Source organism: Scomber japonicus, chromosome 10 (assembly GCF_027409825.1).
Source record: "Scomber japonicus isolate fScoJap1 chromosome 10, fScoJap1.pri, whole genome shotgun sequence".
Taxonomy (NCBI): domain Eukaryota; kingdom Metazoa; phylum Chordata; class Actinopteri; order Scombriformes; family Scombridae; genus Scomber; species Scomber japonicus.
The window spans coordinates 5,238,248-5,265,363 of record NC_070587.1 but is presented as its reverse complement, the minus strand read 5'-3'; the positions used below and the strand labels follow the sequence as shown (position 1 = coordinate 5,265,363).

Sequence of the window (27,116 nt, the reverse complement as noted above, 5' to 3'; positions counted from 1 at the left end):
CACACTGAAGTACCACCTACAATCCTGTCACAGTACACTTCAGCATTTTAAAGAAAGAGCAGATGGATAATTATGGATAGAGTTTCTTTATTGACAATGCATAACAAAACACTGAAAACAAGGAAAATGATACTCAGTTGACTTTTTCACTCACTGAACAAAATGCATGGAACAATGACTTGCAGCTCATTTTAAATATCGTAACAATGCTGGACTAATTTATAAGAAACAACCGGCCTTCCATTTCTCATCCATTGCCTCAGTAATTACAGAAGAGGCTCCTAAAGTATACCGACCGTCTGCTGAAATAAGACCAACTAAATACTGCAGAGTCAGAGCATGGCGTCAGGTGTAACTTACCATTTATACAACAGACAACCCAAACTGAGACAGTCCCCATATTAACATGTGTGCATCTAAATATTGCTAACTCAAAGTACAAAAATACTCTCGGCAGAGCCAAACCGTAACATTATGTCCACCCTCAGAGACGCATCGTACACAAGTCCAAAAAACTTGACCTAGTAAAACTCGTCGGGTATCAAACTGTGCTTCTATGAATCACAACAAAAACTTTTTATTTACGCTAAAAATAATCTCTAGATCTCGCTTGTTCTCCTCGCTTTGGCAACATATTCCTCTGTAAATATGATGATAAAAACAAATCCAAACCGAGAGCGTCACACTCCAGTTGTCATCGTCAAAAAGCTGAACAGAAACATCCTCACATACAGATAAATAGAGCTTTGGAAGACAAGTGTAGAGTTTAGTGACCTCCAGACTTGCGTCCTGCCCAGGACCTGGAGCGAGAGCGTGACCGGGACATGGATCTGGAGTAGGAGCGGGACGGAGATCGCCCCACAGACTGTTTCTGGGAGCTGGATGTCGGGTGGAAGTCTTCGGCGGGGCTGTGGGACCTGGACTGGCTCTTTTTACCTTTGGGCCTAGATCTGGAGGGGGAGCGGGATGCTGAGCGGCTACGTGAGCCTGGTTCATGGTGTGTCCTGTGGTGTTCACGTGGAGGACCTCTGTACCTGGTGGTATGAGCATGACTTATTAATTATTAAATAAAGAGGCATTGTAAAGTTTATAGTGCTTATAACTGTCTTCTTATATTGCAAGATGACGAATGGACCTACTTGTCATTTTCGTGGCTTCTGCTTCGTCTGCGTCGACTGTAAGAGCGAGAGCTGAGGAGAGTTAAACAAACCGGTCTTTCAGGATGTAATTTATTTACCGTAAAGAGCTTCAGTGCAACACTTCATATCAATGACTTCTTGTAATTAGTGGTTACAGACACTCCTGCTGGATCTATGGGATCCAGATGGGCTCAAAAGTCAAAATACATCCAACTTTGAGAAATCAGATATCCATTTCTTAAAATTTAATACCGTATTTTTCGGATTATAAGTCTCACCAGCCGAAAATGCATAATAAAGAAGGAAAAAAACATAAATAAGTCGCACTGGAGTATAAGTCGCATTTTCGTGTGACGATCGCTGATATATTATAGACAGACACACATACATCAGAGCAAGAGAGCATGACGTTGAAGTTTTTCCTTCACACATTCTGTTTACCTCAGATAGCGTAGCCTCTTTGATAATGACTTTGATCATGGCACAGAATAGTGGAAAAGCGGCCGCGAGCCATTTTTCTGTGGACCCCATAAGGGTGAGGGAGTGGAAGAAGCAGAAAACGGAGCTTCAACACCTGTCAGAACAAGAGGGCGGCTATTGTCTGGACTACTGAAAAAAGTGACGGTAATGTGTTAATAATTTCACACATAAGTCGCTCCAGAGTATAAGTCGCACCCCCGGCCAAACTATGAAAAAAACTGCGATTTATAATCCGAAAAATACGGTAAATAACCACTATTACATGATGACTCAATAAAGCTGTGTTTCAGGGTTTTTTTTTACTCTCCTTTAATTATTTGTGTAGTGGGGGCCAAATAAGGGCAACGTAGATATAAATCGTGTCCCAGCTGGAAAAACTGTCCATGTTCAAGTCTATTTTTAGCAAATGTTACATAACACACATATATTAAACATCCGGTCATACATGCACATTCACGCTCTTACAGATCACACCTGAACCAAATCATGCATGTAATGTACGACCTTGTGTTGTTTTGTAACCCAGATCTTTATCTAAGTCGCAGTTTCATTGTAATCTTCTCCTCTCAAATTCATACTGTGACAAAATGACTTTGGTGGTTTGAGACAAATTAATGTAAACGGACATTTGGCTTCACAAAAAACAAAATGAAGTTAGTTTTGTTACCTTGATGTTGGTCTAAGTCACAGTTTGAGCTGTTAAAACTGGTCAAAAACACTTTTTTAAATATCAGAATCAATATGATCCCTGACTTTCAGTATTAATACTAAAACAGTTTTACTTCTGATAACTTTGGGAGACATATATGTACCGGTATATATTTTACATATATATGTTTGAATTTTCTTTCTTTTCAATGTGATAAATTCGTGTTACATAAAGAACTTTTATTAAAAGACTATTTTAATTATTCTTTGATCAGATTTCTAAACACTTGATTGAGCAGATTTGGTTTTGGATACATTTCAGTCGACAAAGTAACAGACTACACCAGAAATCATGAATTTGAATTTACACAATATCAGAAACTGTCGGTGGTGTTCGAGGTTCTTAACAACTCACTCTTTAGGGCTCTCAGACCTCCGAGGACGGCGTTCATAAGAGGGGCTTCGGGACCTGCGACGATCGTAGCTGCGGCTCCGGGAGCGTCTGCGGCGGCTATCCCGATCGTCTTCATAGCGGGAGAAACTGCGGGGCGAGTGCCGCTCCTTGGTTTTCATCTGGTTTGGGGCTTGATGGACAGAGAGAGACTTTAAGATTGTTGCATTGAGCTTTTATAGCAGTTAAAGGTAAGGCTGCTTAGATCGGTAGATGTAAACTGTTCTTACTCTTGCGGTCTCCCTGGGCGAACTGGATCTCAATCTGGCGCCCGCAAACCCATTTCCGGTCCAGGTTGTGAAGAGCGTCCTCTGCATCCCGGACGTCTTCAAACGTGCTGCACTGTTAAGGCCTTTCATTTTTTTCAAATTTGTAACGTCGGGACACAAAGAAGACTGCACAACATGCGCAACAATTAGAGAGAAAAGGCTGCGGCACAGGTCGACAGCTCCAGTCTATCAAAGCACAGACAGCTACTGGACTTAGATCAGTGCGGTGAAAATGAATTTAAATTTAAAAATAAAATCAGTAATTTAAGTTTAAATAAATTTTAAAATAAGTATTGTCTTCAGTCATACCTACTGCAATTACAACACAAAAACCAAATCAATTAGGCCCATTTGTGATTTCAGATTGTGAAGACAAGACAAATATTGATGTGATCAGATTCGGTAGGATACACAAAGTTTGTCTTGTTACCTTTAACATGCTTGACCTTTGACCTTCAGCTCGTTCTTTATTGTCTTGGCAGAAGAACTTGAGGTTTCCTGCTTGTCTTTGCCCAATAAACACTTTTCCTCCCTTTGGTAGACAAATGGAATGGCCTGGGTGTGCTCTCTTTTCTCCTCTTTGTATCTTCATGCTTTTGCTCTCTCTTTATTTTCCAAATTCCACTATCGCTTGTCGCCTGGGTGTCTTTGGCTTGAATCTACTCTACAACCGCCTTTCAACTTTCTTTGGTGTGGGGTCTCCAGAACTGTATCTTTACCATTCTAAGGCAACAACAGAAGAAATATTGGTTAGGAATAGGTTTAAATCTGAATACAATATACTACATAACAAATTATTTAAAAAAAAACAACAACAGCAAAAAAAAAAAAAAAAAAAAAAACACTTTACATTTTTCACATGAACAAAATAAATTAATTAATATCAGGTCAGGTGTCACTGCAACCAAAAAAGTCATTAATACCTTACAATCTGTCAGTGAAAACAACATTTCCAAAACTAAAAAGAAAGAATAAAGGATATTGAATGTAAGCAAATCCTCTTGGCCGCCGTGTATAGAAGTCAAGTGGAATGTAGACATCTACAATAGGCCCATAACGACCAAACTCACGTCGTAAATCCTCTGGCCTAAAGTGTCATGAAATAAGCACATTTATTCTGCTGTGCTATCAGGTGAATTTAGCTGGAGCCCAGAGTGCAGGGTATACACACAAAGGCTGGTGCCAGCACAGCAATATGACATATTTATACTTATTTTGAAGACAAATCCAGTTATTCTCCCACTTCAAAAAAACACCCAGAGGTTTACTCATGTTAAGCATTGAGGTGAAATTGCTCGAGTAAAAAAATGAAATAAATAAATAAATGAATAACTCAGCCAGCCACTGTAAACATCACACAACCACAGCAGCCGTAAAATCTATAAATGGCATGCAGCTATTTACAGGAGTGGCAAAGTCACAGAGGTTATTTAGGGTGGAAATGACCACAGACTGACCATAACCATAACAGGACAATCTTACATTCTGCTTATTTGTTATTTATTTATATTCACTTTTAGGGGTGTGTCCAAAAAAAAAAATCGATCCATCAATTAATATCGATTTTCTATTTAAAAATTCGATATCGATTTCTTCAGAGAGAATAGATGGAAGCATGAAATTTAAAATAATAAATATAATTTGAGAGTTTACAACTTTGTCTTGTATTTAAAACTGACATGCTTATCCATAATCTTTATGTGCATTTTTTGAAAATCATCGGTTACATGATGACATCATAATTCAAAGTGACATGATTTAAAATGCCACTGGTCTTAAGGGTAAATACACAGATGATATCATGCTAGATCCCAGTGTTGGATCAGACTCATGATTTAACTTTACTCTTGAAGAATTTGGTGTTAAAAATATTGTCTGACTTACAAAACAGAAACTCTGGGAACATAAAATTGAATCGATATTGAATTGAATCGAATCGGATTTGAATCGATTCAGGAAATCATTGACAATACCCAGCCCTATTCACTTTTCTGTTATTATTCATTCGGATGTACATCTGCAGGAAATACGCAATACAAATAAGTTTTTTTTAAAATTATTATTATTTTTTAAAAAGTGCTTTAAAAGGGTGCATCTAGTTGTTTTGAATCAAGCTAGTATACAGGTGAAACTACCCAGTGACGGTAAGTGATGCATATAAATAGTTGGGAAGTATTTATTCAGAGGAGAGCAGGTTTAATAAAAGCATTAACAGTAGGATCTGAAGATGCGTTGAGATGCAACAAACTAAATTATTTTCACATCCATTATTTTGGAGTGGCGGAGCATTGACTTCAGATATCAGTATCTCAAAATTCAGGCACATAAGTCTAAAACTACTCATATGATAAGATTTAGATATAATTGATAATATGTATGTAGAATATGTATTTCTGTGTGTGTGACTAGGGTTAATTTTATTTGTTTTAATTTGTCGTGCCACAAATAAAACACCACAAGTTCATTTTTAGAAGTCTTGGCAGTACAGGGTGAAATGTACCAGATCAAGTTTCTAAAAAAACAGGTTTTTGGAGTTTGTCACAAGAGAAAAAAAAACAAAAAAAACCCCCCATTATCATACAAACAAAATCTGCTTGTTGGACAATAATTGTACAAAAGTATAGAGCAGCTTTAGTTTCTCACAGCTGGGAAACTAAATGATGACAAATAAAAAGTATTTCAAAAGTCTCTCTAACCCTAAACCTAACCCAACATTCATATGAAGTTGTTATCTGTGAGGTGTGTCTCATACTTTCTGCTCCATCAGGCACAATAATTAGTTGTAACTTACTGCTCACCTAGCTGCACAGATAGGTATTGGTACACATTACCTATATACTTTAAGTCAGGGGTGTCAAACATACGGCCCGGGGGCTAGAACCAGACCCTCTGAGGCGTCTTGTCCGGCCCACTGGATAACTTTGCAAAGTATGATGCCAAGTTAAACTGTGAGGAGACTACTTCCTGTAAAATACAGAATTACTCATTACATTCATATATTAAACATTAATCAGCAGCTTTTGTGTAAAATAATCTGTAAAAGATTCAGACATAATATTGATGAAATTGCAGACATCTCAGGCCATTCATCTGTTTTTTAAATTTATGGTTTATTATAGATACGTTATAAAATATATAATAAATTATCACAGGTTATTATGCAGTGGTTTTACTGGTTCGGCCCACTTGAGATCAAATTGGGCTGTATGTGGCCCTTAAAAATGAGTTTGACACCTCTGCTTTAAGTATTGGTGTGTACTGTTAAACCAGCAGTAAAGGGGTTAAGTGCTGCATACATGTGACAACTACGTCAATGAAACTATAACATCACTACCTTAAAAATACAGTAAGGCTATGTGAAGTTAATTCAATGTCCGATATGTTAAAAAAAAAACAGGTAAAGGTTGTTTTTTTTGGTATAAAAAGCAGATAAAAGGTATCACTTCCTTTTAAGGTAATAGTGACATTACACTTCCGCCGCAATAATGCAGTGTTTTTAGCTGCATGTTTGCTAACCATACAAGAGGAAATATGATTAATAACAAGTGTTAAGAGTTATCTATAAAACCCACATTGACTCTGTGTATGGGTTCAGTCGACAGTGAGCCATTTTGTGTGTGTGTGTGTTTTTTTTGGTGCTAAACTAGCTCCATGTTAGCTCACGTACACACCAGCGCGCTTTAAAAAGACAACATACCTGGACTCGTCGGCGATGTTTCTGACGAACAGAGAGGTATTAGGGGGTCTCAAGTACCTGGCCATTTTCTAACAGCCCGTTGCTACAGTTTTGCTGACCGGTGATATGTTTATATGACAGATATTTCTGCAGCTAAACCCCCCCACGGCTGACACTAGCTACGTGGTCAAAGTGATGTCTGCACTGCGCATGCGCGTGGATGTACAGCAGCATGTGTCGGACTATGGTCACTTTAGGGGACATTACATAATATTTACATTAATCTACTAAATATTTATCACCTCCACATGCCTGACCCTAACCTTAACTTTACCCACTGACAGAAAAATCAGCTTTTTCCCTATTTCGACAAGCTCTCCCCCAATTGACTGCTGTGTCCCCAAAAGTAGCCTATAACAGATTACACACGCACAAGGTGGCAGGGGTCTTAACTTGGTATGCAAACACAGACCTTTATAAATGCTTCTTTGTAGAGATTATATGCTGCACTGCTTGCTTGTTTGTTAGACAGTGGTGGAAAGTAACTAAGATAAAATAAGATAAGGTATGATAAGAAGTCTCTTTATTGATCCACCTTGGGAGAAATTCAAATTGATAAAGCAATACAGTGGAAAAAAGTCGCAGCATAAGGGTGGAAGCAATAAAATAAATAAAAATAAAATAAATTAGTATATACAGTAAACAATCTCTGAACTAATATAATCTAATAAATCTGAACTAGCCTATACAAATGTGTAATATGCAGGAGTTGCTGAGATTATATACGCAATGTTCCTGGGATTTATGGAGTAAGGTGTATTTACTAAAGTAATGTATTTAAGTGCCATTTTGTGCTACTTTACATACCTACACTGCACCACAATCAATAATATAACAAGCTTTTAAAATACAACACATTGTTAAAGATTAAACCAGCTAGCTTTGGACGTCTTACAAAAAGCAGTGTGTAATAATCGGGGTCTCATTTCAGATGTCTATGAGTTGTTATCAGCTCCACCCAATAGTGATTTCTCTCTCTTGATCCAATAATTCACCAAAACTGAAAACTTGTGTATCAGACCTTTTTTTCGTATTAATCATCACGTGACCTCTCAGATTCATCTGGTGAGCCTTTGGAGGGGCCCAATCCCTATTTTGAGAACCACTGGACTAAACTAGCTAACTGTTTATAAAGTGGTTGAAACTAGCTCCACCTGCAGCACCTACAATAGTAACATGCTGTTTATACACACTTATTATTGTAGTATATCAGTCAGAGGGATGAGATAAGTATGTTTGCTGTCATACTTTAAGTACATTTTAAGCTAATATTTATGTACTTTTAATTAAGTAGGATTTTTCATGCAGGAATTTCACTTGTATTAGAGTATTTTTACATTGTTGTATTGGTACTTTTACTTTAGGAAAGGATCTGAATACTTCTACTTAGAAAGAGAGAGAGAGAGAACTGTGCATGGACACAAATAAAAAGGCACAAACCACAGTTATTAAGCAACACTTTTATTTAAATAGACACTGGTTTCCTCACTGCCAAGTTTACATCTTTTTGCTCCTTCTGATGAGAGTTGTGGAGCCCATGGTCAAAGTCTGAAATGAGATAAGGGAAAAAGAGGGACATTTAATTTGCAGCCAAGAGATAAAATACATCACATCGGTTTGCTTTTATTATTATAGATATACAGCCCTGTGCAAGTTTTAGGCACTTTGGATGTTTAGATTCTTATCCATAATGCATAATGTGAGGTGTCTGATCAGTCCCAAATTTATTCTGCAGCATGACTACGACCCCAAACATACAGCCAGAGTCATAAAGAAGTATCATCAGAGACAAGAAGAACAAAGAGTCCTCCTCTCAGAGCCCTGATCTGAACATCATCGAGCCAGTCTGGGATTACATGAAGAGACAGAAGCAGCTAAAGAGCCAAAATCCACCAAAGAACTGCAGCAAGTTCTCCATGATGCTTACAACAACCTACCCACCAAGTATTAGTGCTGTTTACTGAACTTTGTATGAGGTTAATTGATAAATTAAAACTATTTATAGCAATATTTTTGAAAGTATCCTCACTTTTAATGCCTTAAACTTTGCACAGTATTGTATGTATATGAGGAAAAGTGAGCTCTCGTGTGATGTACTGTACCTCAACCATCTCTCCTCCTTGGAGCTCCTGAATGTGGCAGAACTTGCCGGTGTTGCAGACCAGTTTGCCGCCCTCCAAATTGACAATGCACTGCAGGGCAGAGGAGGAGACAGTACAAATCATAAATCCCCTCCCCCAAAAAACAGGCATGGACTCAAAAGAAACTGAACAAAAACCCTCACATGCATGACATCATCACTACTACAAATATTTGACTATGAGAAATTGTTGCAGGGTTATAACTGACAGAGAAATTGAAATAGTTTTGCAGCATCTCTCTGCTGAATCAAAAGGTGAAGTAGAGTTAGAAACCTTGAGCTTCTTGCCGTCCATGGTGGTGATATCAGCCTCCTTGCCGACGGTAAAGGAGTTGGTCACAGTCTTTCCGGGGGTCTTGGAGGTGACGACAAAGCTATTACCGGTCTGCTTGATCTCAGTAATTGGCTTGATGTCCTTTGCAATCTTAATCACATCTGCTGGGAGTTCTGGTGAAGAAAATGTGTTGGTGTTAATTTGTGCACAGTTGTTACCCCCAAAAAAAGATTTTACTTTACATGCCAACCCCCCTACAGCCCCTTGTGAGTTTTGCTCACCCATGGCCTTGAGGAACTCCTCATAGTTCTCCTGAGCGTAGACCTGCCATGTTCCATTGAAGTCCATGTTTCTTTCACCAAGGTGGGCCGGAGGCTGCGACGGCTGTGTGAAGCTCAACACAATGTGGAGGATGTCAGTGTGCTCCTACACCTTCTTATAGTGAAAGGCAAAGTCCCAGGTCCCTTTGTTTAATCAGTAACAAACACATCTGAAGTAATCGCTTTGCTGTTTGAACAACCTGGAGTTCACTTACTCTTGTTTGGACTAACCTCGGTTCCCACTAAAGATACATTTATTTTATAATTTTTGTCACGTATGTTCAAAAGTTTTAGTGACATGCAGAAATGTGGTGTTTTACATAATTAAAAAGACAATTATCTACATTAACAACTGTTTGTGATGCATGGGAGGCAGGATTCAGAGGTAGCAAGGCCACACACAGTACACGAACAAGGTCTAAAACATGATTATGTATCATTTGCTGTAATGTTCATAGAGCTCAGAGTGCAGGTTGAGGTTGCGGAGGACACTAAATAGATTTATTCAATACACTGTCTGGCATATTTCATTTTATTTAAAGACTCATTCATTTAACATGAGATCTGAACTTCATGCACATCTGCAACCTTTCCTCTGTGTGCTGTTGAACCTCCTAATGTGAATCTGTGGTATTCGGATCAGTGTCATTAACCCTACTACAGGGGAACAGTAGTTGGGTTAATGACACTGCGGTCTGTTTGCTCTTACAGTGCGAGACATAATCTCTGCTTGCAAAATCATCCGCAAAAATGATTCAACAAAGACAAAGTTTAAAAAAGAAATAGATTGTCATGAACTGGATTTACTGAATGAAAAAGTAAAGATAAAATATGTGCTGGATTTAGTAGTAGTAGTAGTCAGTAAATAATTCACCAGTGAGGGCCACTTTGAGAAGAGAAATGACTTTAATCACTACACAAACAAACAAATAACACATCTGATTCGCCAAAAGCTCTGCAAGTCTAGTAGCTGTGGGTTTGGCAGTTATGTTATACAAGAGGTGTGTGGCGGCCGTTTAGATGCATAAGTAACAAATAACCAGATTTTAAAATAGCATTTTGTCAACACTGGCTGACTTATTGGAAGTCTTCCTTATTTTTAATAAACACCCTTCAGCACAGAGCCTTCACCAGAGTGTTAAAATGTGTTGACTTCCACTTAAGTCAGCTAGTGTTTTTATTTTTTCACAGTTTTGTATTAGGAGTGTTTTCTGTGAAACAGTGAAATAAACAATTTAAACGTCAAACTTCCACTTCTCTGTCAACACATATTCTTTCACTTCATTATGTGCAGTTTTTGCCTTAATGAACCAAACTTTCTCTGGAAATTAATACATTTTAAGATCCAGTTGTATATATTTCATTAACTGTTCAGTAAAGTATTTAATTAGGCGGACACTTTCAGACTAGGGGGTGTCATTTTTCTATCTATTTATGTATCTATTAATGTATTGCATCTCTGCTTGGTGAAACCTCAAACTAAAGCAGAAAATCCTTGCAGAAAATTCATTTCATAATCAGTAGGCTACTGTATCTTAATCCATCTCTACAGCGTTTGCAGGGGGCTTCTCCCCATGCTTGTACACGCTCACAGTCACATTGACCGTCTCAGAACCGTACTGGTTGCGGACAAAAACGCTGTAATTTCCAGAATCTTCTGTTTTGACATTGTTGACAGTGATGGTGCTGCACTTGGGCTCCTTAGTGATGACGAACTGATCCTGGTTAATGATCTCTCTGTCGTTTCGAAGCCAGTAGACTTCTGGGGCTGGTTCGCCTCCGATGAAGCACGTCAGGCACAGAGACTAAGAGGATGAAGAGGAGCACACATGCAGTTAAAAGCCACATAAAGTATTAAAGCTGTAAACATAAAATAACATAAAAAGTAGAAAATGATACAAACAAAAACATAATTGTGATGAATGTGCAACTCAATAGTGTCTGTAATTTAATGACATACCTTTCCCTCCATGATGGCTACCACATCAGGGAGACCCTTTGTCACTTTGGCCCGGTCTGAAACAACACAAGCAAATTACTCCTTGCTGACATTTTCTCATCTTTTTGTCTTGACAGAAATATTCAAAGATTAACACATAACCTGTGACTCACTTTTCTCAGCAATGGCCACTTGCCTTTGGGGGATGAAAAACAACAGGTCAAATCAATATAACATCACACAGAGAGAGGCACGCATAAAACTAAAACTAAAACTAAAACAAGCTGTGTGTTGGTCTCTTTGAAAATACTTTTTTACCTCTGTGTTTTATGTTACTGTCACAGCAAGCCATGCGAGATGCGTCACATATTGGGACAGCACTTACTTCAACCTCTGGTACTCCAGCAAAGCATCAGCAAAGGCTGTGAATAAATAGTAATTATTATTATTGTTGGTTTCATTCATTATTCAGTTATTAGTTTTTCTTCACTTTTAATTTGATTTTGGTTTGATTGAGTTTTTTTAAATTACTAATTGACTATAAATTAAGTCCATAACAGAAGATGTCCAAGTTAAGAAGTTAAGTCATGATAAAGATAATCTCATCAGTTTCATATAAATCAGAAAACAAAATGCCATTTCCTCCCACCTTGTCCAGTCAAGTCCAGAACACGTTTGTGTGTCTCTTTGCCATCAAACATCTCCAGGGTGTATAGACCTTTGTCATTCTCTGTGGGGTTAAAGATTTCTATCCAGACTTTTTGCATACTGTATCCAGTCTTTGTCCTGGCTTCCTGGTCAATCCTCTTCTCCCTGCAGGAGAAATAGCACGGAGATAGTGTTTGTTAATTGTCTTTGATCCAGACCTTGAGGCACAGTTAAACTGCCCACTCCTTTTACTGATAAGGATGTTAAATGCAAACTATTTTTTTTCAAATAGTTTGTATAAAATATACTTTTCCCAACAGCAATCTCTTTTGTTTTTAGTGTGGAGAGAGTAATTGAGGATACATTTTTATAAACTAAAGATAGAAAAATCAATTGTGTTAGTTACATACTGGAATTTCAGTTGTTTTTCCTTTTTTCCTGTTGTTCACTTTTTTGTAATGGCAGTTCTTCAAGTGTCCACCAGATGGTAGTAGTAGCCTTACTTAAGAAACCAGTTATACCCTTACACATGATCAGCTGTGGCATGAACAGACAATAGTTCATTTAAACAATTACAAAGTGATTTAAGTTAATATCTCAGAAAACCCTGTTGGAGTGTTTTTAATGCCTGACCACCTGTTGAAAATTGATCTGTCCTCAAACAAATTCAACCAGTAGAGCAGCTTTCACATAACTATTTTTTTATTTCCACCAAAAGAATGGACGTTAGTGTATGTTAGTTTAACCCCTCAACACATGAACCTACTTAACACATTTACACAGGTTCCCAACTTTTCTTTCCTTCACCTTGAGTAGCTTTAAAGCTGAAAAAATCTGCTTATTCCAAACTTCTAATGCCATATATATTCTCAGCTTGTGTTAAAACTATTAGAAGCAAACCTCAAAAGACTATTTCCTCCAAAAGAGTTCAGTTGGTTCATATTTGGTAGCTGTGGAAACTCTGGCATCTCCTCTAGAAGTTAAAATTAGGTTTTTGTGGGTTTAAACAATGTTTGGCTTCACATCTTGAACCACATTATATAACATTTGTTGGTATGCGGATGGAGACATTGAGATCAAGTCCTAGTGTCATATAAAATACTGAACGTTGCAAGATGTTAGCGGCTGAACCTAAATAAGCACTTTAGAAGCTGAAATTCAGTCAGTATGAGGAGACCCAGACCAGCATCACAGATTAAATTATTATGCACGTCCTTCACTTTTTTTTTTTACCAGCTTCATCTCACATTTCATTTTAGCTTTTGTGTGTGTGTGTGTGCAGAAGACAGACCTGGTATGTGTGGTTACTCATTTATTTTTCCCATGATAAACCTGCACTGGCTCCAGGTGCTGAGTTTTTTACCTACAGCACCATCTGTTTCTCAGAGACATGAAATCATATAAATCATATATCTCTATGGTATTGTGTGCATATTCCTGTCACGGGTGTCACATTTACAGTGTTTCCTTTCTGTGGCTTGCAGGAAACATTATGACCAGACCCCATTGCACAGATAACAGTCAGTACAATAAACTTAAAGATACATTTTACTTGCTGTGTGGATGTTTTTAAAGACAGAGATTTTTCATGCAGTACTTTTTTCCCCCCTCTTACACAGTTTAGGTTAGGTTATACTTCCTCCTCTGCAGCAGCTGTGCATAGGATTTTAGGTCAGAAAGGTGCTCTGCATGTGGACTCACTTGAAGTGCCAGATGGTCTTCAGGTAGGTTATATAGTATTTGAGTGAGCAGTAGAGCTTGAAACCTTCAGCAGTGCTCTGAATCCTCAGTGAGCCAGCTGACAATGCTGCAGAGAGGGAGGGGAGAGAGGGCAGAGCTCCTCGATAATTTAATGCCACAGTCTGCATACATTTAGGTTTCCTTGGCAATTTAAAACATGCCGTTTCTTATCTGGGGAGCTCAACACATTAATATTCTAAAACAATGCACACCACAATTAATTAACATGGCTTTCAGTTGTACTATCTTCATCCCAACACAGCACACCTGGTGTAAAAAAAAACAAGTCATTGGCACATTTCACGAAGGTTGCTCTTCCAACTGTGTGAATAACTCACCACACTGTTTACTCAGCTGCTGGAGAAGCTTGTCATACTCTGTAAATAAAAGAACAATTAAGCCTTCAGACAGTGTTTTATATTGCTTTTGGGACTCAATAAATAATAAAAAAAAAAAGATTAGAGGGAGGTGTTCAATACTCAGGACACACAATGAGATAAGAACGAAACAAATAAAAGACATTAATCGCCTCTTCCATTATGGATAGGACATTAACGCAGGAACAAACAGGGATTATTTGAAGATATATTTGTTCACATGATGTCAAGGTCATGTCTCACCTTCATCCACCAACTCTATGGTGCTGACGTCCTCTCCTCTCCCATCTGACACCACGGCTCTGTAGGAGCCTGCCTCCTTCTTTGTAACCTGAGGGAGAAACATCCAGTGTATTCAAATTAAACATATTCATAATATTTCAAATTAAATTTTGATATCCCCGGAGACCACCAACATACTTTAATTCATCTTTTATTCACAAGGTTGACTGTAAAATATACTCCGAGGTGAACATGGGAGCATTTCAAAATAATGTTAAGTCTAAACTTAAAGGACAAGTTCACATTTTTTTCAGGTTTGTCTTAAACAGCAGTCAGGTGCTCAAATGGACATATACATTTATTTTATTCTTGTCAAAATCATTCCTCCTATTCAAACTGATCACGAGAAGATCCCTTTATATTGCATTTACAATGAAAATTAGTGGCCACAATCCACAGTCCAAAAATGTATTTAAAGGTTAATCTGAAACTTATATCAGGCATCAGCCATCTAAATGAGTCAAGTCAAGTAGATATATTTCAACATTACAGTCTTTTTAGTGCTAAAGTCCCTCTTCTTGTTACTATACTTCCACTGCAGTTCAACTGGGAAACATTAAGTGTGAATTTGATGCTAAAAAGACTAAATGTGGCAGATATCCACTTGATATGACTAACTCAGACTGCCGAAGCCTCATACAGGCTTCAGATAAACTTTGAAATGCATTTTTGCACTAAATAACTGTGTGGACACACTGTGTGTTATCGCCTACACTGAAGTATCACATTTGAAGGGGATCGTTTCGTAGCCAGTGTGAACAGGAGGGACGATTACAGCGAGGAAAACCACTTTCACTGTTCATATTTCACTCTTCACCTGACTGTTGTGTTAAGATTGTGAAGCTGTCGTTCAATCCTGTAATATCAAACCTGTAACCTCTTTACACCTGCTTCCTTTTTTCTAAATGCTGATTCATATTTGCTTGAGCTCTCGAACCCTCTCCCACGTCTAGTATACTGGAAATAGAACAAGGTGGAATCATTGTGGGTACCTGTTGGATGGTGAGTGTGCAGACCCCTGTAGACTGCTCATACACAACATCGGTCACCTCCTTGCCGTCCTTAAACCACTTCAGGGATGTGTCCTTGTTTACATTCGTGACCTGTGTAAGGAGATATGTACCATTTCTGAAACAAAAATGTACAGGCTATCTTCTAAAATTCATTAGTTGAAAAGTATATAATATTCCTAATATTTCTTCTTAACACATTAAATAGGTCATAAATGTATTTCTAAAAAAGGTGTAAAAAGTATTTCAACCATTTAGATTTTAATTGTGGAAAATCACCACCATGTTACGTAATGCGGCGGTGATTGGCATAAACCCGCCCCTGCTGCTGTAGCTGTATAAATACATACAGCGCAAACTACTACTACTACTACAGTCTACAGTTAGCCAGTTAGCTGAGTTAGCCGCCGAGCTAGCAGCTGAGTTAGCAGCAGAAAGCTCTCCGATGTAGCGTCCATGTTTCTGGTAGAGGCGGGGGCTTTGATTGACAAGTGGCACTTGGTAGGGGGCGGGGCTTCACGCCCACAGTGTTTGGGAGCAGAGAAAGAGGCTGATTTTTACACAACTTTGAAGCCTAATTTCATATATTTGGCAATTTTTTTTAATCATTCAAATTTGGCAGGGTGGTTAACAACACACTTTCTGTGGTATGTCAAACTCAGAACACATATTTATTCTTACTTTACACTGACTATTTCCATTAGCAAATGTACACGGGCAAAAGACATTTATTACACAAGTAATGAAGGGAGAAACATTTCTAGGCTCCTAATATGATTTTAAGTTAGTTCTGTTATAGCTGTTAGCAGTTTTATCCTATAAATATTAAAGTACCTTGCACTTCATAATCAGCTCGCAATCCTGGTTTATACTCCACGACAGGAATTCCTGGAAATAAGGTCCTTGGAAAATAGAGCATATGATTATCAATCTGCTTAAACTACAGAAAAAGTGACCATCGGACAATCATAACCAATGAAACACTAACGCATGATATTAAGTCAATTTATGGTACGTTATGGCTGTGTGATGAACCAGAATAGTCCCAACAGCTGCCTGAAAGAGTGGTGAGATATTCAAAATGATACTTGAATCTCTTTTGTATTGTAATATGATGACTGCAATAAACAAAATGAGTCATGTGGACTGTGAGTCTCACATGGACCTGATGTGAGATTGTCTATTTGCACATAAGGGGCACTGGGATATTGGCCTCAACGCACAAAATTGCTACACATCTCATCTGAGAGCTCAGGTGATGAAAGCATGAGTTAAATTGCACAACAAGCTTTCTTTCTTTCTTTCTTTCTTTCTTTCTTTCTTTCTTTCTTTGTGTGACTCCGTAGTTTCAAGAAGTTCGGACAAGAAAAAAGCAGCTGTGTCATTACACACGAAGATTACCAAAAAGCTGCTGCAGCTTTTAGGTGTAATCTCTTCACTTTGGAATAAGATGAAAGGGCTTTATGTTTATATCTTTGTGGTGTCACTCACCCACATTATAATGCACTGATGCAACACAGGTGGTGTTTCAGCAACAGGTTAAACCACAGGTGTCAAACTCATTCCACAAAGGGCCATGTGGCTGCAGGTTTTCATTCCAACCAAGCAGGAGCACACCAGGCTCGACTCATTTAATCAGCTGAACTCACTCTTCAGTCAGCTGATTGGTGTGCATGTGTGCTCCTGCTTGGTTGGAATGAAAACCTGCAGCCACACGGCCCTTTGTGGAGTGAGTTTGACATGCCTGGGTTAAACAGTCACTGAATTTCCACTACAATGAGACTTTGATTCGAACAGTTCAGCCGCGCTGATCCCAGCAGCAGATGCTGTGATTCAGTTTATTACGTATTTTTGATGTTTGAGGACTTCTCACCAGACTTTCTCTTGAAGTCACGTCGGTTTGCGTCGGCCAGCGCCAGCGTCTGACGGAACTCTAGACAAGACACGAATTATGTAAAATTATTAAACTATAACAGATATTATAAAAATCAGACTGAGAGAAAGACAGAACCGTTTTCACTTCACAGGTTATTTGGGCGGATCTGAAACAAAATAGAATAAAAAAATAGATATTTTCATAAGTTAGGCAGAGTTTCTTTATGTGCTGCATAAAGTAGACTTAGAGCATTCTTGAGTTAGAAATGCTCTAAATTAACTTTTAAAAACTGTTATTTGTAGAAAAACACAATTTTAATGTGACCTCAGCAAATCAGATAACACCATCAAACAACGTTGAACACTTGTAATTTCACACTTTCTATTAAAAAAACTTTCTCCTCCATAACTGATATCAAATTGATTTATACTCTGGGATGATCTGTGCCTGTGTTATGCCCAAAGCTAATCATTTTCAGTTTTTATCATTTTTTGCCAAGCAGCAGATCAGTTCAAAACTGATTTTATATCCCATTTGGGTGTCCCTTCACACCCAAATGGGATTATATTTAGGTTGGAGGACACCAGCTACAACAGTTTACAGTAACATGTTCCTCTTAAAACAAGCACAGCTGCAAATATATATCTAATAGAGTGAAGGGTAAAATGTGGAGGAAAAAGCTCCTCCTTTTTAAAATTGTTTTGGCAGGATGTTCTTACTAGTATATGCTTGCATGAGAAATGTGTGTTTATGATTGTAATTAAGTGAGCTTGTCTTTGGGTGGTGTTGCAATTCTAGGTTTTTGTGGGCAGTTGTGTTTCGCAGGTGAATTTTTGTGCAACTATTCCTTTAACCCAAAACAATCTTCTTTCTTGGGAGACAATAAAAGCAAACTTCACTTTGAACTTTTTAAAACTGAGTTTCACTCATCTACTCAATATTCCAAAGAAACACTAATGTAAGTGCATTTTCCCAGATTACATAATACATTATATAAATAAAAAAAACTAAATATAATGAGGCTTATACACCCACTGAGCACCTTATTTGGAACACTTGTTACAATCTTATGCAATCCCATTAAACACCTCTGACATTAATTAAACTTTTCACAAAGTGTTTCAGTTTTTTTGACATTGTCAGAAAGATGATAATCCTACTTTATATTTATCATTGAGGTCATAGTGGGCAGTGGTGGTGTACTTGGGTGTGTTTTATTGAAAAGTGGTTTAACATATATGAGAGGTGCAAAATATTGAGAACACTTTACAATTTAATGCACTGTAGTTCACCCTAGCAGAGCTGTTGTGTTGTATTGGATTGCATTAGATTGCACAGGTGCCCTTAATAAAGTGCTCAGTGAGTGTATACGTTCCACCCCAACATTGACATGTGTTTGTTGTATTTTCTATCAAACCTCTACATTTGTGCTTGTCTTTCATTATAATATATGACAACTTGGTGGCGGGCGAGTGAATGACTTACTTTGATCCACGAAGACCAAAGTAAACTGGTTCTTGGCACGGCCGTCCCTCAACTGAGCCGTGTACGATCCCTCATCTTCTGGAGCGAGCTGATCAAACAGTATCTCCAGCAGACCTTTAGCCTTGTCAAAGTTGATCTTACGATGCTGTAGAAAAGCAAACAAGCGTTGCCATGTAGGCAGCAAACATCAGCTCATGTGCAGACGGATGACAGGTAGACGCGTCATTTGCTTCTACGCTATAGGTGGTATACAGAGAGAATATGGAGTGAATCAGTGCATGAAAAGTGACGTACACACACACACACAAATGCACAGCACAGATTAGATATTCCTTTTCGTAATACATGCACACAAATCAACACAGATGCAGAAGGAAACAGCCTTTGAGCTCATTTTCATGGGTTTTATGTTCATCAAGATAAGTCTATGCCTTGCATGTTGATGGGCCTCAGTGGTGGATGTGATTTGTGATGTATGGCAACCCTAAGGGCTCTAATCAGCTAAATGGCTTTTGAATTTGCAAGCCTCAGCTGTGATCATTTAGAAATAACGTATAATCAGTACTGTTCAGATGGAACCCTGATATTGGGAAATAATGGAATAAATGAAAATGAAATACAAGCGATGAATGGAAGCGGCTGAATATGAAGCAGTCTAAAACGTCTCGCACAAACTCGAGCAAACACACACTGCATTGTATTTGTTTTTTTCTCTCTGTGGACACATCGGTGCATGGTTCAATAACCTTGACAGCGATGGTGATTATTTTTAGCTTGGTGCCATAACAAATATAAGTGCTAAGGAGGTTTATTCACATTCAGTTTATTTTCCTCCATGTTTATGCTGTTTCTTTATTTTGGGTCATCGGAGTTGAAATTGCACTTTGAAATGGCAGGTGAAATAACTGTGGCTCTATTCTCCATGTTCGCGCTTGCTATAGCATTACATTATTCTGTTAATAATGGGGTTGGAATATGTTTATGAAATTGCTTTTTGTTTTGTTTTTCTTGAATAGCCATGGCTTTCACTGAGCTGTTTTATTAAAAGTAAATGAATTTGGAGTTCATTTTTTAGATATATGAACCACATATTATATACAAGTGTACAGCCTGACTTCTGCTTGAAATGATGCCATAGGAAACGAGCTTTAAAAAAAAAAAAGAAGCAATATATATTTTTTTATTAATATGTATATCATGCTGCACAAACACAAGCAAACACACGCTTTTCAATTTCAAAGAGTGATTTCATCCGGTACTAAAGATCCAACAGCAAGGCAGCTGATTCACTGTTGATAATGTTTGTTTGAAGGAAGTTGTCTAAATTGTCAGCCTCCTCCACCTTTGCTATTGTTTAGCATCTAACCAAAAGTGGCACATTTACCAGCTGTGGGCTCCTCCTCCACCTTCAGCTCAATTGATCCTTCTGTCTCCCAGACTTGTAAAATTAGCTAAGTTCCCAGACCTTCTGATGCGTTGCACACCTGCTCCTCATCTCTGCTGGTAGCTTCAATTTCCTGCCTTCCAGGATGTTTATTAGGACACTAATTGCTGATTTCAATTCGTAGTGACTTGTCATAAACCCAGGTGCACCCTAATTTTATATAAACCTTGCAGAGATTTATGACATCTGTATATTATGTGCTTTTTAAGGATGAATTATAATGTTAGGCCTTTTGCTCACTATAAAATCTTTGATTATATGTTTAAAAGAGGATAGCTATAGACTAATAAAAAGACTGAATTGCCATTTGCCTCAATAAATCGATTAGTTGATCATCAGAAAATTAATGGGCGACTATTACACTCAAACTTTGCCCCTTGAACAGAATGTACAGTTTCATTAGGTCACTCCTACACACTGTTGAACTTATTTATACGTTATAGTTTAGTCAGTCAGGATGAGACCTCCCAATCCCTCCTTGTATTAGCTGTATAAACACCCATCATAGCCTCACCTGGCAGCATGGCAAAGTTAAATGACTCTGCCAGATGCTCATAGGACTGCAGTAATAATGAGTATCTTAATTTGATTCTAAATATGAAAACATCCCTGCTGGTTGATCCTTTTATCCAAAATACAGCATGAAGGTAGGTATCAAATCCTTTAACTCTGACCAGGTTAGTGACATGCTCAACTTTCTCGGCTTCAGTACCACAGGATAATTTGTGCAGTAGTTCTTACGGGAGTGCTGGAAATTTCTCGGTCATTGAAGATGAGACGGAGCTCAGCCGCATTACTCAGACTCTCTGTCTGAAGCCAAAGACGCACGTTGCCTGTCTCAGAAACATCCACCTGCCAGGCTGACTTCAGTGCGATCACTGCCAAAGGGAATTTAAACACAGAGCATTAAAGTAAGACACTGAATTAGAGTAGACGACCAGTTAATTAATGTTGGATACTTAATGAATATTTAAATGAACAGTGATAGACTGTAGACTGATTTGTCTTTCTACCATATATAAATCCTGCTGTTCTAGTATAGTGTGTCAGAATATATCCTATTTTCGAGCCCATTTATGCACTGATATTAATACAAATAGGACTCCTGTATGGTTATCAACCCTCCTAACGAAAATGATTCTGATACCAGCTGAAAAATACTCTTTTCAAGGTATTGTTCTTATTGTTTCTCTTAAATTTCAGCTCCTTTCTTCACAAAACAGTTGATTGTCTTTGCAGTACATACGTGGATTTCTGATGTGCCAGCTGAGTTCTTTGAGTCGTTCAAGGTCTGCAAAAAAAAAAAGAAGCAAAACAGCAGCTGAAGGTTAATTAAACTTTGATCAGGGATCACATTTTGTAACACCTACATATTGTCAATGTGGCAGTGAGCAGATCAAAGGCTCTCATGGCTCTTTTTTTTTTTTTTTTTTTTTAAAGCTGGTAAGCAGGAAAGCTGATTGAGAACATATGCTGAGTTGGATGAGTGACCTTGTTGAGGTAGTTGTGAGGGGCATAATTATTTGCTTGAGAGAAAAGCTTGATAACTCTTAAAATTAAAGGCCTTGTATTTTTCCTGCTGTCGTCAGCTTCTTCAATAACACGAGACAACCGGGTCAAACAGCTTTTTTCATTGTGCCAAGGGGGGAATATTACTTCGACATGGCATTATTATAACAATTATGATCAAATTTTATTATAATGCTTTACACACATCACCATTCAGTTTACCTTCAGCAGTGAAATCATAGCTGGATGATAGGTCGGGGTTGTCGCTCATCTCCACTGTGTAGAGACCCAGATCTTCCTCAGTGGGGTCGGTGAAGGTGAGGACTGACCTGATGGACAAATTGAAAAAAGAAAAAAAAAACTGAGACAGTTGCATCTAGAGAGCAATTTCAGCCTCATCTTTCCACCCTGCAGACAAGATGCTGTATAGGTGCTGTTTTGTGCTGTCAGTGATCAGACTTCACAGTGCTTCCTGTCCTAATGGCCCCCAGCCAGCTCAGCTTTAAATTGTATTATTTTTTACATGCTATGAAAGAGTGGAACGGTGAAAGATTGCTTTACAATGCAATTTCAGTTGATTCAGACCAGGCATAATGGGACCATTGTCTTTATATATATATAAGTAATTTGTTATATAATGTTTTGTCCATAGTCCTGTTTACCCTGAAATCTGTCCAGTGAGTGGAACTATGTGGGGTTAACCAGCTTTTCTTGCACCGTTGCTTAATGATGATTTAAAGGGTGATATATCATGCTTTTTGTGGGTTTTTTTGAGAACATAGAAGTTTCCATTTTGAGTAAAGAATGAGAAAAAGAAGTAAAACGCTGCTACTACTGTAAATCTTCAAGAGACAGGAGCTAAAATGACCTATTTCAGTCAGAGGCTGAACTGAGGGGCTACATACTGGGCTAATATAAGATAAATAAGGAGGTTTTAGAACAATAAATCATGCAAAGATATACCAGTAAAGCCCCAGAATATAAATACAGAGATAGAAATGTGCATGATATACCCCCTTTAAAGTGTGAAAAGGGCAGAGACCCATGTGAGGAGTTTAATGCTTCCACCAAGACTGCCACCAAGAGTATCCAAAATGATGCTGTGTCCTCCAGTGAATAAATGGTCTTTGTATCCATCTTACCTCCCACCTCCCATCTTATTTGTTACATGAACCCACAGAGTTGTTATTTCTATGAGGCGACTTCACAATACCACCTCTCGTTCGTACACACTTGTCACATATTCCTTGTAATTCAGATGTTAACAGGAGGAAAGACGTACAGTCCGGGCAGCACATGAACAATCCTACCTATTCTTTATGGTCTTTTCCTGGGCTCTTCCAGCGTCTATGGCCTCTGCGTAGTTTTTCCTCCAGTTGAATTTGCTGTCATCATTCATCTCATTAGACTCATAGGCCAAATATATGAAGCCATCATTGTCCACACCAATCTCAATGTTTTTGGTGCCTGAGGATGATAAAATGAGTTCATAGTTTACAGTTAAGTGCGCTGTTAAATGTACTCCTGTAACTCAGGGAATTCATAACATGATGTCCGAAATCCAACCAGAGGGATCCAATCTGTATATTTTATTGTATTCACTTATCCTATTATTGCATTTACCATTTTATGTTGAGTATTTTCACATTTTTATTTTGAATTTAATTGCAGTTGCACGTTGCACATGTTGTAAAGTCACACATTCACTCATATTTTACACATATTTTTTTAATATTGCACTGGGTGGTTGGTTAATTTTCAAACTGCTTGGTCTGTATGATGTAAAAGTCTTTGCAGTATCTTAATATTATTCACTGCTGCACTGAATCACACTTCTTAGACATGAAAAAGGGGTATTAAAGGAACTTGTCATGTTTTATTCGTGTATCTAGGATTCTTAAAAAAGGCTCCCAATTGAACGATTGATACTCCAGAGTATCAATCTCTAACAAGTGTTGGTACAATAGTTATATATCTAGAGCCATGATTGCTGACCTGGACTTGTCTGAGCTGTGACTGGCTCAGAAGGCAGGGAGGCACATCCCACTCCAGCCTCATTGACAGCCGACACACGCAGACGGTAGGTTTGACCTGCCTGAAGACCTGAAACCTGCGTGTCATAAGAAATGGATCAAATCTTTACTATCCATACACATCACTTATCAGGATTATTTCAACATTTGAAGCCTCTGAAACACAAAGGAAACAAAAAAGCTTCTTCTGGGTGAGTTTTTAGAGCAATACTTTACTGGTGCTTAGTGTTAAATACACTCTTACCTGCCCTGTTAACTATTGTGATCAACAAATATCATTTTTTTCTTTTTAAAGTCAAATGTATATATTGTACTTCATCTGTTATCTCTCTTTATTGGTCCATAGGTTTCAAATAAAGTGAAGGAACTGTGGACTGGAGGATACTTAACCCCCAATTGCTCCTGTTGCTGTGCCAACGGTGTATGAATGGTTAGTTTCCTCCTGATGAGCAAGGGGTGGTCGCCCCTGCCATCAGTGTATGAATGACTGAATGATACATGTAATGTTAAAGCGCTTTGAGTGGTCATAACGACTAGAAAAGCGCTATATGAGTACAGTCCGTTCCATTTACCATTTACTCACCTTGTAATACATGTCGGTGATTGGCTCCTCATTCACAGCAGTCCATTCATCTGATTGGTCGCCCTGGCTGATTTCTACCAAATAGCCAGTGACAGGACCCTGCCCTTCATACAATGGAGCCGCCCATAACACCACCACAGAGTTGTCTCTCACCTCCCTGAACTCCAGGTCATAAGGACAACCTCAAAAAGAAGAAGAAAGGGTCAGAGGAACAAGCTTTGGACATATACTGTTTCTGTCAGGGTTAATGTTTTGGGCAGTGTGTATGTGTGTGTCTAAACACTGCAGCTAAACTCTGATAACATTTCACAGTGAAGTAAAAGCCCAGAAAACTGAAAAACAAGGACAAAATATTGGTCTGGATATTCTCCCCACAGTGACCATATGAAAACCAGCCACACAAGACTTCTTCCAACTTAAAAGAAGAAGCAAGAAATAACAGTAAAAATCAAAAGGAGAACAGTGACTTTCCCTAATGTACCCCGACTGACTTCATGCCGGCATGTGGTAGTTAATTTGCTTAATGATTTTCGGTCACTTTTAAATTATTAACGGCACAGAGGAAAGCCCATTTGCCAAGATTAATGAGCTTCGCTTTAAAAGTGGCATGTGTGAAAAACCCTCTCTCCATTTTCAATATTAATGTCACAAGAAGCTGATATGAGTATGGCCAGAACTGCTGGGCTGTCTGCTGAGCTACCACACACTGGAACAACTGTGTGTGTGTGTGTGTGTGTGTGTGTGTGTGTGTGTGTGTGTGTGTGTGTGTTTGTAATAATAATGTATTGTTTGTGACAGTTTTCTGATTCCTGAAGGGAAAATTTGTTTCACACTCTGCCACTTTGGCTGATAGTGTCTCGCTCAAGGACATTAGCCAGCAGCCGTGGCAATATTATATATTATGACAAGTCATACATATCAATGAATTCAACTAACTCTAACTCTAAGCGATTATTGCCTCTGTAGAAAGTGCTTGACTGCTGACCTCTTCCTGCATTTTGCACTTTAATGGAACAATATGCAAATAGATAGTTTTTTTTCTGGTACTCTATATCGACCTGTCTACTTTGTTGTGAGGTGACCACATGCACTTTTAATGGTGTCCTTTCTATTAAACTATACTTGAACGGTAACAGGTCCTTCAGCGGATGAGGACCTGATGGTCTTTGCTTCCATATGACCTCCCTATCCAGGTTCGGGTCAATAAACTTTTTTTGCTATGTGTACTCAGACTTTAGTTGAAAATACAGTTCAGGAGGGTAATGACAGTGGTTTCATTCTTCATTGTTTGTTTGTATAGAAACTTTTTTAAAGCCTCTATATGACTGAAATGTGTGTTTATGTTCTTGTTCCTATAGTTGGATGTGTGTGCTCCACTGTGCAGAATGATGCATGTGCAGAGTTTGACACTGGAAGGCTGTTTTCACATTCATCTCCTGAAAAAGGAAAGTTTCTTGGTGCTCGTAAAAAATTGGATTTTAAACAGTGAAGCTATGAGAGCAGGATTTGTAATTTGTGGAAGCCAATTCCTGTCCAGTATGCAAAAGTGAGAAAGTGTGGAAACTTGAAGCCTCCAGTGCACAAACACTGAGAATAGACTTTTCATTGAAGTCAGAGATGTCTTCTGTCCAGCAGTTAAATGTTTTAAAATCCACAATATTTGCATGTTCACATAGTCTGGATTTTTAGTAAGAGAGAAAGAGTAGAAATTTTTAACATGGTAATGATATTTTTTTGTAGAAAACCCATATTAGACACACATTATTGCTCCAAACATAGTACTTTTATACATCTTGTCTGAAGTTTTGAATATTTAAATCATAAAATAATTGTCCGGTCACATTCACCTCACCTGGTTCTGGCATTGTCCACTCCTCACACAAGAAAGCTTCACTGGGCTCAGAGGGCTCCCCGATGCCAACCACATTGGCAGCAAACACTCTGAATCTGTAGAAATGCCCACTAGTCAAGTTGGAAACCTGTAGAAATAGACCAGCCACAAATAAAGCTGGTTAATCTTAATGGTTACATGGCAAAAATAATGGTGGTGTCCCCATTTGAAGTTGAATACAAGCAGACAGAGATGAATTCTGGCTATCTTTAAGGAAAACATGGATCACTTATCACATTATACAGGGACTAAAGCTCCCTAGTTGTACAGTTACACCTCTCCTGACTCAAGCAAGCATTTTACAAGGTATTAGTGTTGCTCTGTTCCTGCTGCTGCTGTTGCTGCTGCCACAGCATTTTTTGCTGAGCCCCCAAGACACTTTGGCTTTAGGAAGAGAGGGGATTCAGCCTTATTGACCTGCTCATTGATCTTCCTATTCATTGCCACTTAGACTTTAAGGCCCTTATCGCCTCTGTGAACAGTTGTGAATTTCTGCCGCTGCTCCAGGCTCTCTCCCGACAACTAATTGACACATCCAGAGGGAGCTTATTTCACAGTAATAGCAATGCTATCTAAAAACCAACCACCACCCTCGACCATCAATGTACCATTCCTTTCATCTTCTATAGATCCTTCTCTAACCACATTTTAGATGAACGACAACTCTCTTTCCAGATTGAAATCTTATCACACAAGAAATGAAAAGGTGTCCGCCAAAATAGGTAGAAGGATGTACAGTTTACATCCACTAGATGGCGAAAAGGCTGCATTTGATTATTTAACACATATTTGTCAACCTCCAGGGGGGGAAATCAACCTTTGCTCAGGATTTGATTGTTGGA

At 38.4% G+C, this 27,116-nt stretch overlaps 3 protein-coding genes across 4 annotated transcripts in view; all 3 read right to left on the bottom strand.

The window, feature by feature from the left end:
- Positions 1-53: 53 nt before the first annotated feature.
- srsf10a (serine and arginine rich splicing factor 10a) lies at positions 54-6,841 on the bottom strand. Of its 2 annotated transcripts, none has more exons than XM_053327326.1 (6): positions 6,685-6,841; positions 3,970-4,074; positions 2,949-3,052; positions 2,683-2,851; positions 1,140-1,190; positions 54-1,034 (listed from the first exon to the last, which is right to left on the bottom strand). In XM_053327326.1, the coding sequence occupies exons 1-6, from the start codon at positions 6,747-6,749 to the stop codon at positions 767-769; spliced, it is 762 nt and encodes a 253-aa protein (XP_053183301.1). In that variant the 5' UTR covers positions 6,750-6,841; the 3' UTR covers positions 54-766. The 2 variants fall into 2 exon arrangements, with proteins under 2 accessions (XP_053183301.1, XP_053183300.1); XM_053327325.1 differs by lacking the exon at positions 3,970-4,074 and adding an exon at positions 3,399-3,710 and having other exon boundaries at positions 2,949-3,044; positions 6,685-6,822.
- Positions 6,842-8,168: 1,327 nt separating this feature from the next.
- fabp10a (fatty acid binding protein 10a, liver basic) lies at positions 8,169-9,578 on the bottom strand. The gene is made up of 4 exons (XM_053327329.1): positions 9,419-9,578; positions 9,138-9,310; positions 8,826-8,915; positions 8,169-8,271 (listed from the first exon to the last, which is right to left on the bottom strand). Exons 1-4 carry the CDS (start codon positions 9,483-9,485, stop codon positions 8,221-8,223), a joined length of 381 nt encoding a protein of 126 aa, XP_053183304.1. The 5' UTR covers positions 9,486-9,578; the 3' UTR covers positions 8,169-8,220.
- A 578-nt stretch (positions 9,579-10,156) lies between these two features.
- Positions 10,157-27,116, bottom strand: part of myom3 (myomesin 3) — a 57,267-nt gene continuing 40,307 nt past the window's right edge. The window contains exons 18-36 of the mRNA XM_053326900.1: positions 26,236-26,362; positions 24,384-24,565; positions 23,763-23,877; positions 23,078-23,234; positions 21,990-22,096; positions 21,505-21,549; positions 21,000-21,136; positions 18,815-18,959; positions 17,327-17,386; positions 16,288-16,355; positions 15,436-15,546; positions 14,405-14,492; positions 14,123-14,161; positions 13,746-13,851; positions 12,046-12,209; positions 11,782-11,818; positions 11,570-11,592; positions 11,418-11,473; positions 10,157-11,262 (exon numbers count right to left, since the gene is read on the bottom strand). Coding sequence (XP_053182875.1) covers positions 10,993-11,262; positions 11,418-11,473; positions 11,570-11,592; positions 11,782-11,818; positions 12,046-12,209; positions 13,746-13,851; positions 14,123-14,161; positions 14,405-14,492; positions 15,436-15,546; positions 16,288-16,355; positions 17,327-17,386; positions 18,815-18,959; positions 21,000-21,136; positions 21,505-21,549; positions 21,990-22,096; positions 23,078-23,234; positions 23,763-23,877; positions 24,384-24,565; positions 26,236-26,362 — 2,037 coding nt within the window. The 3' untranslated portion in view covers positions 10,157-10,992. The remainder of the gene's footprint in view (positions 11,263-11,417; positions 11,474-11,569; positions 11,593-11,781; positions 11,819-12,045; positions 12,210-13,745; positions 13,852-14,122; positions 14,162-14,404; positions 14,493-15,435; positions 15,547-16,287; positions 16,356-17,326; positions 17,387-18,814; positions 18,960-20,999; positions 21,137-21,504; positions 21,550-21,989; positions 22,097-23,077; positions 23,235-23,762; positions 23,878-24,383; positions 24,566-26,235; positions 26,363-27,116) is intronic.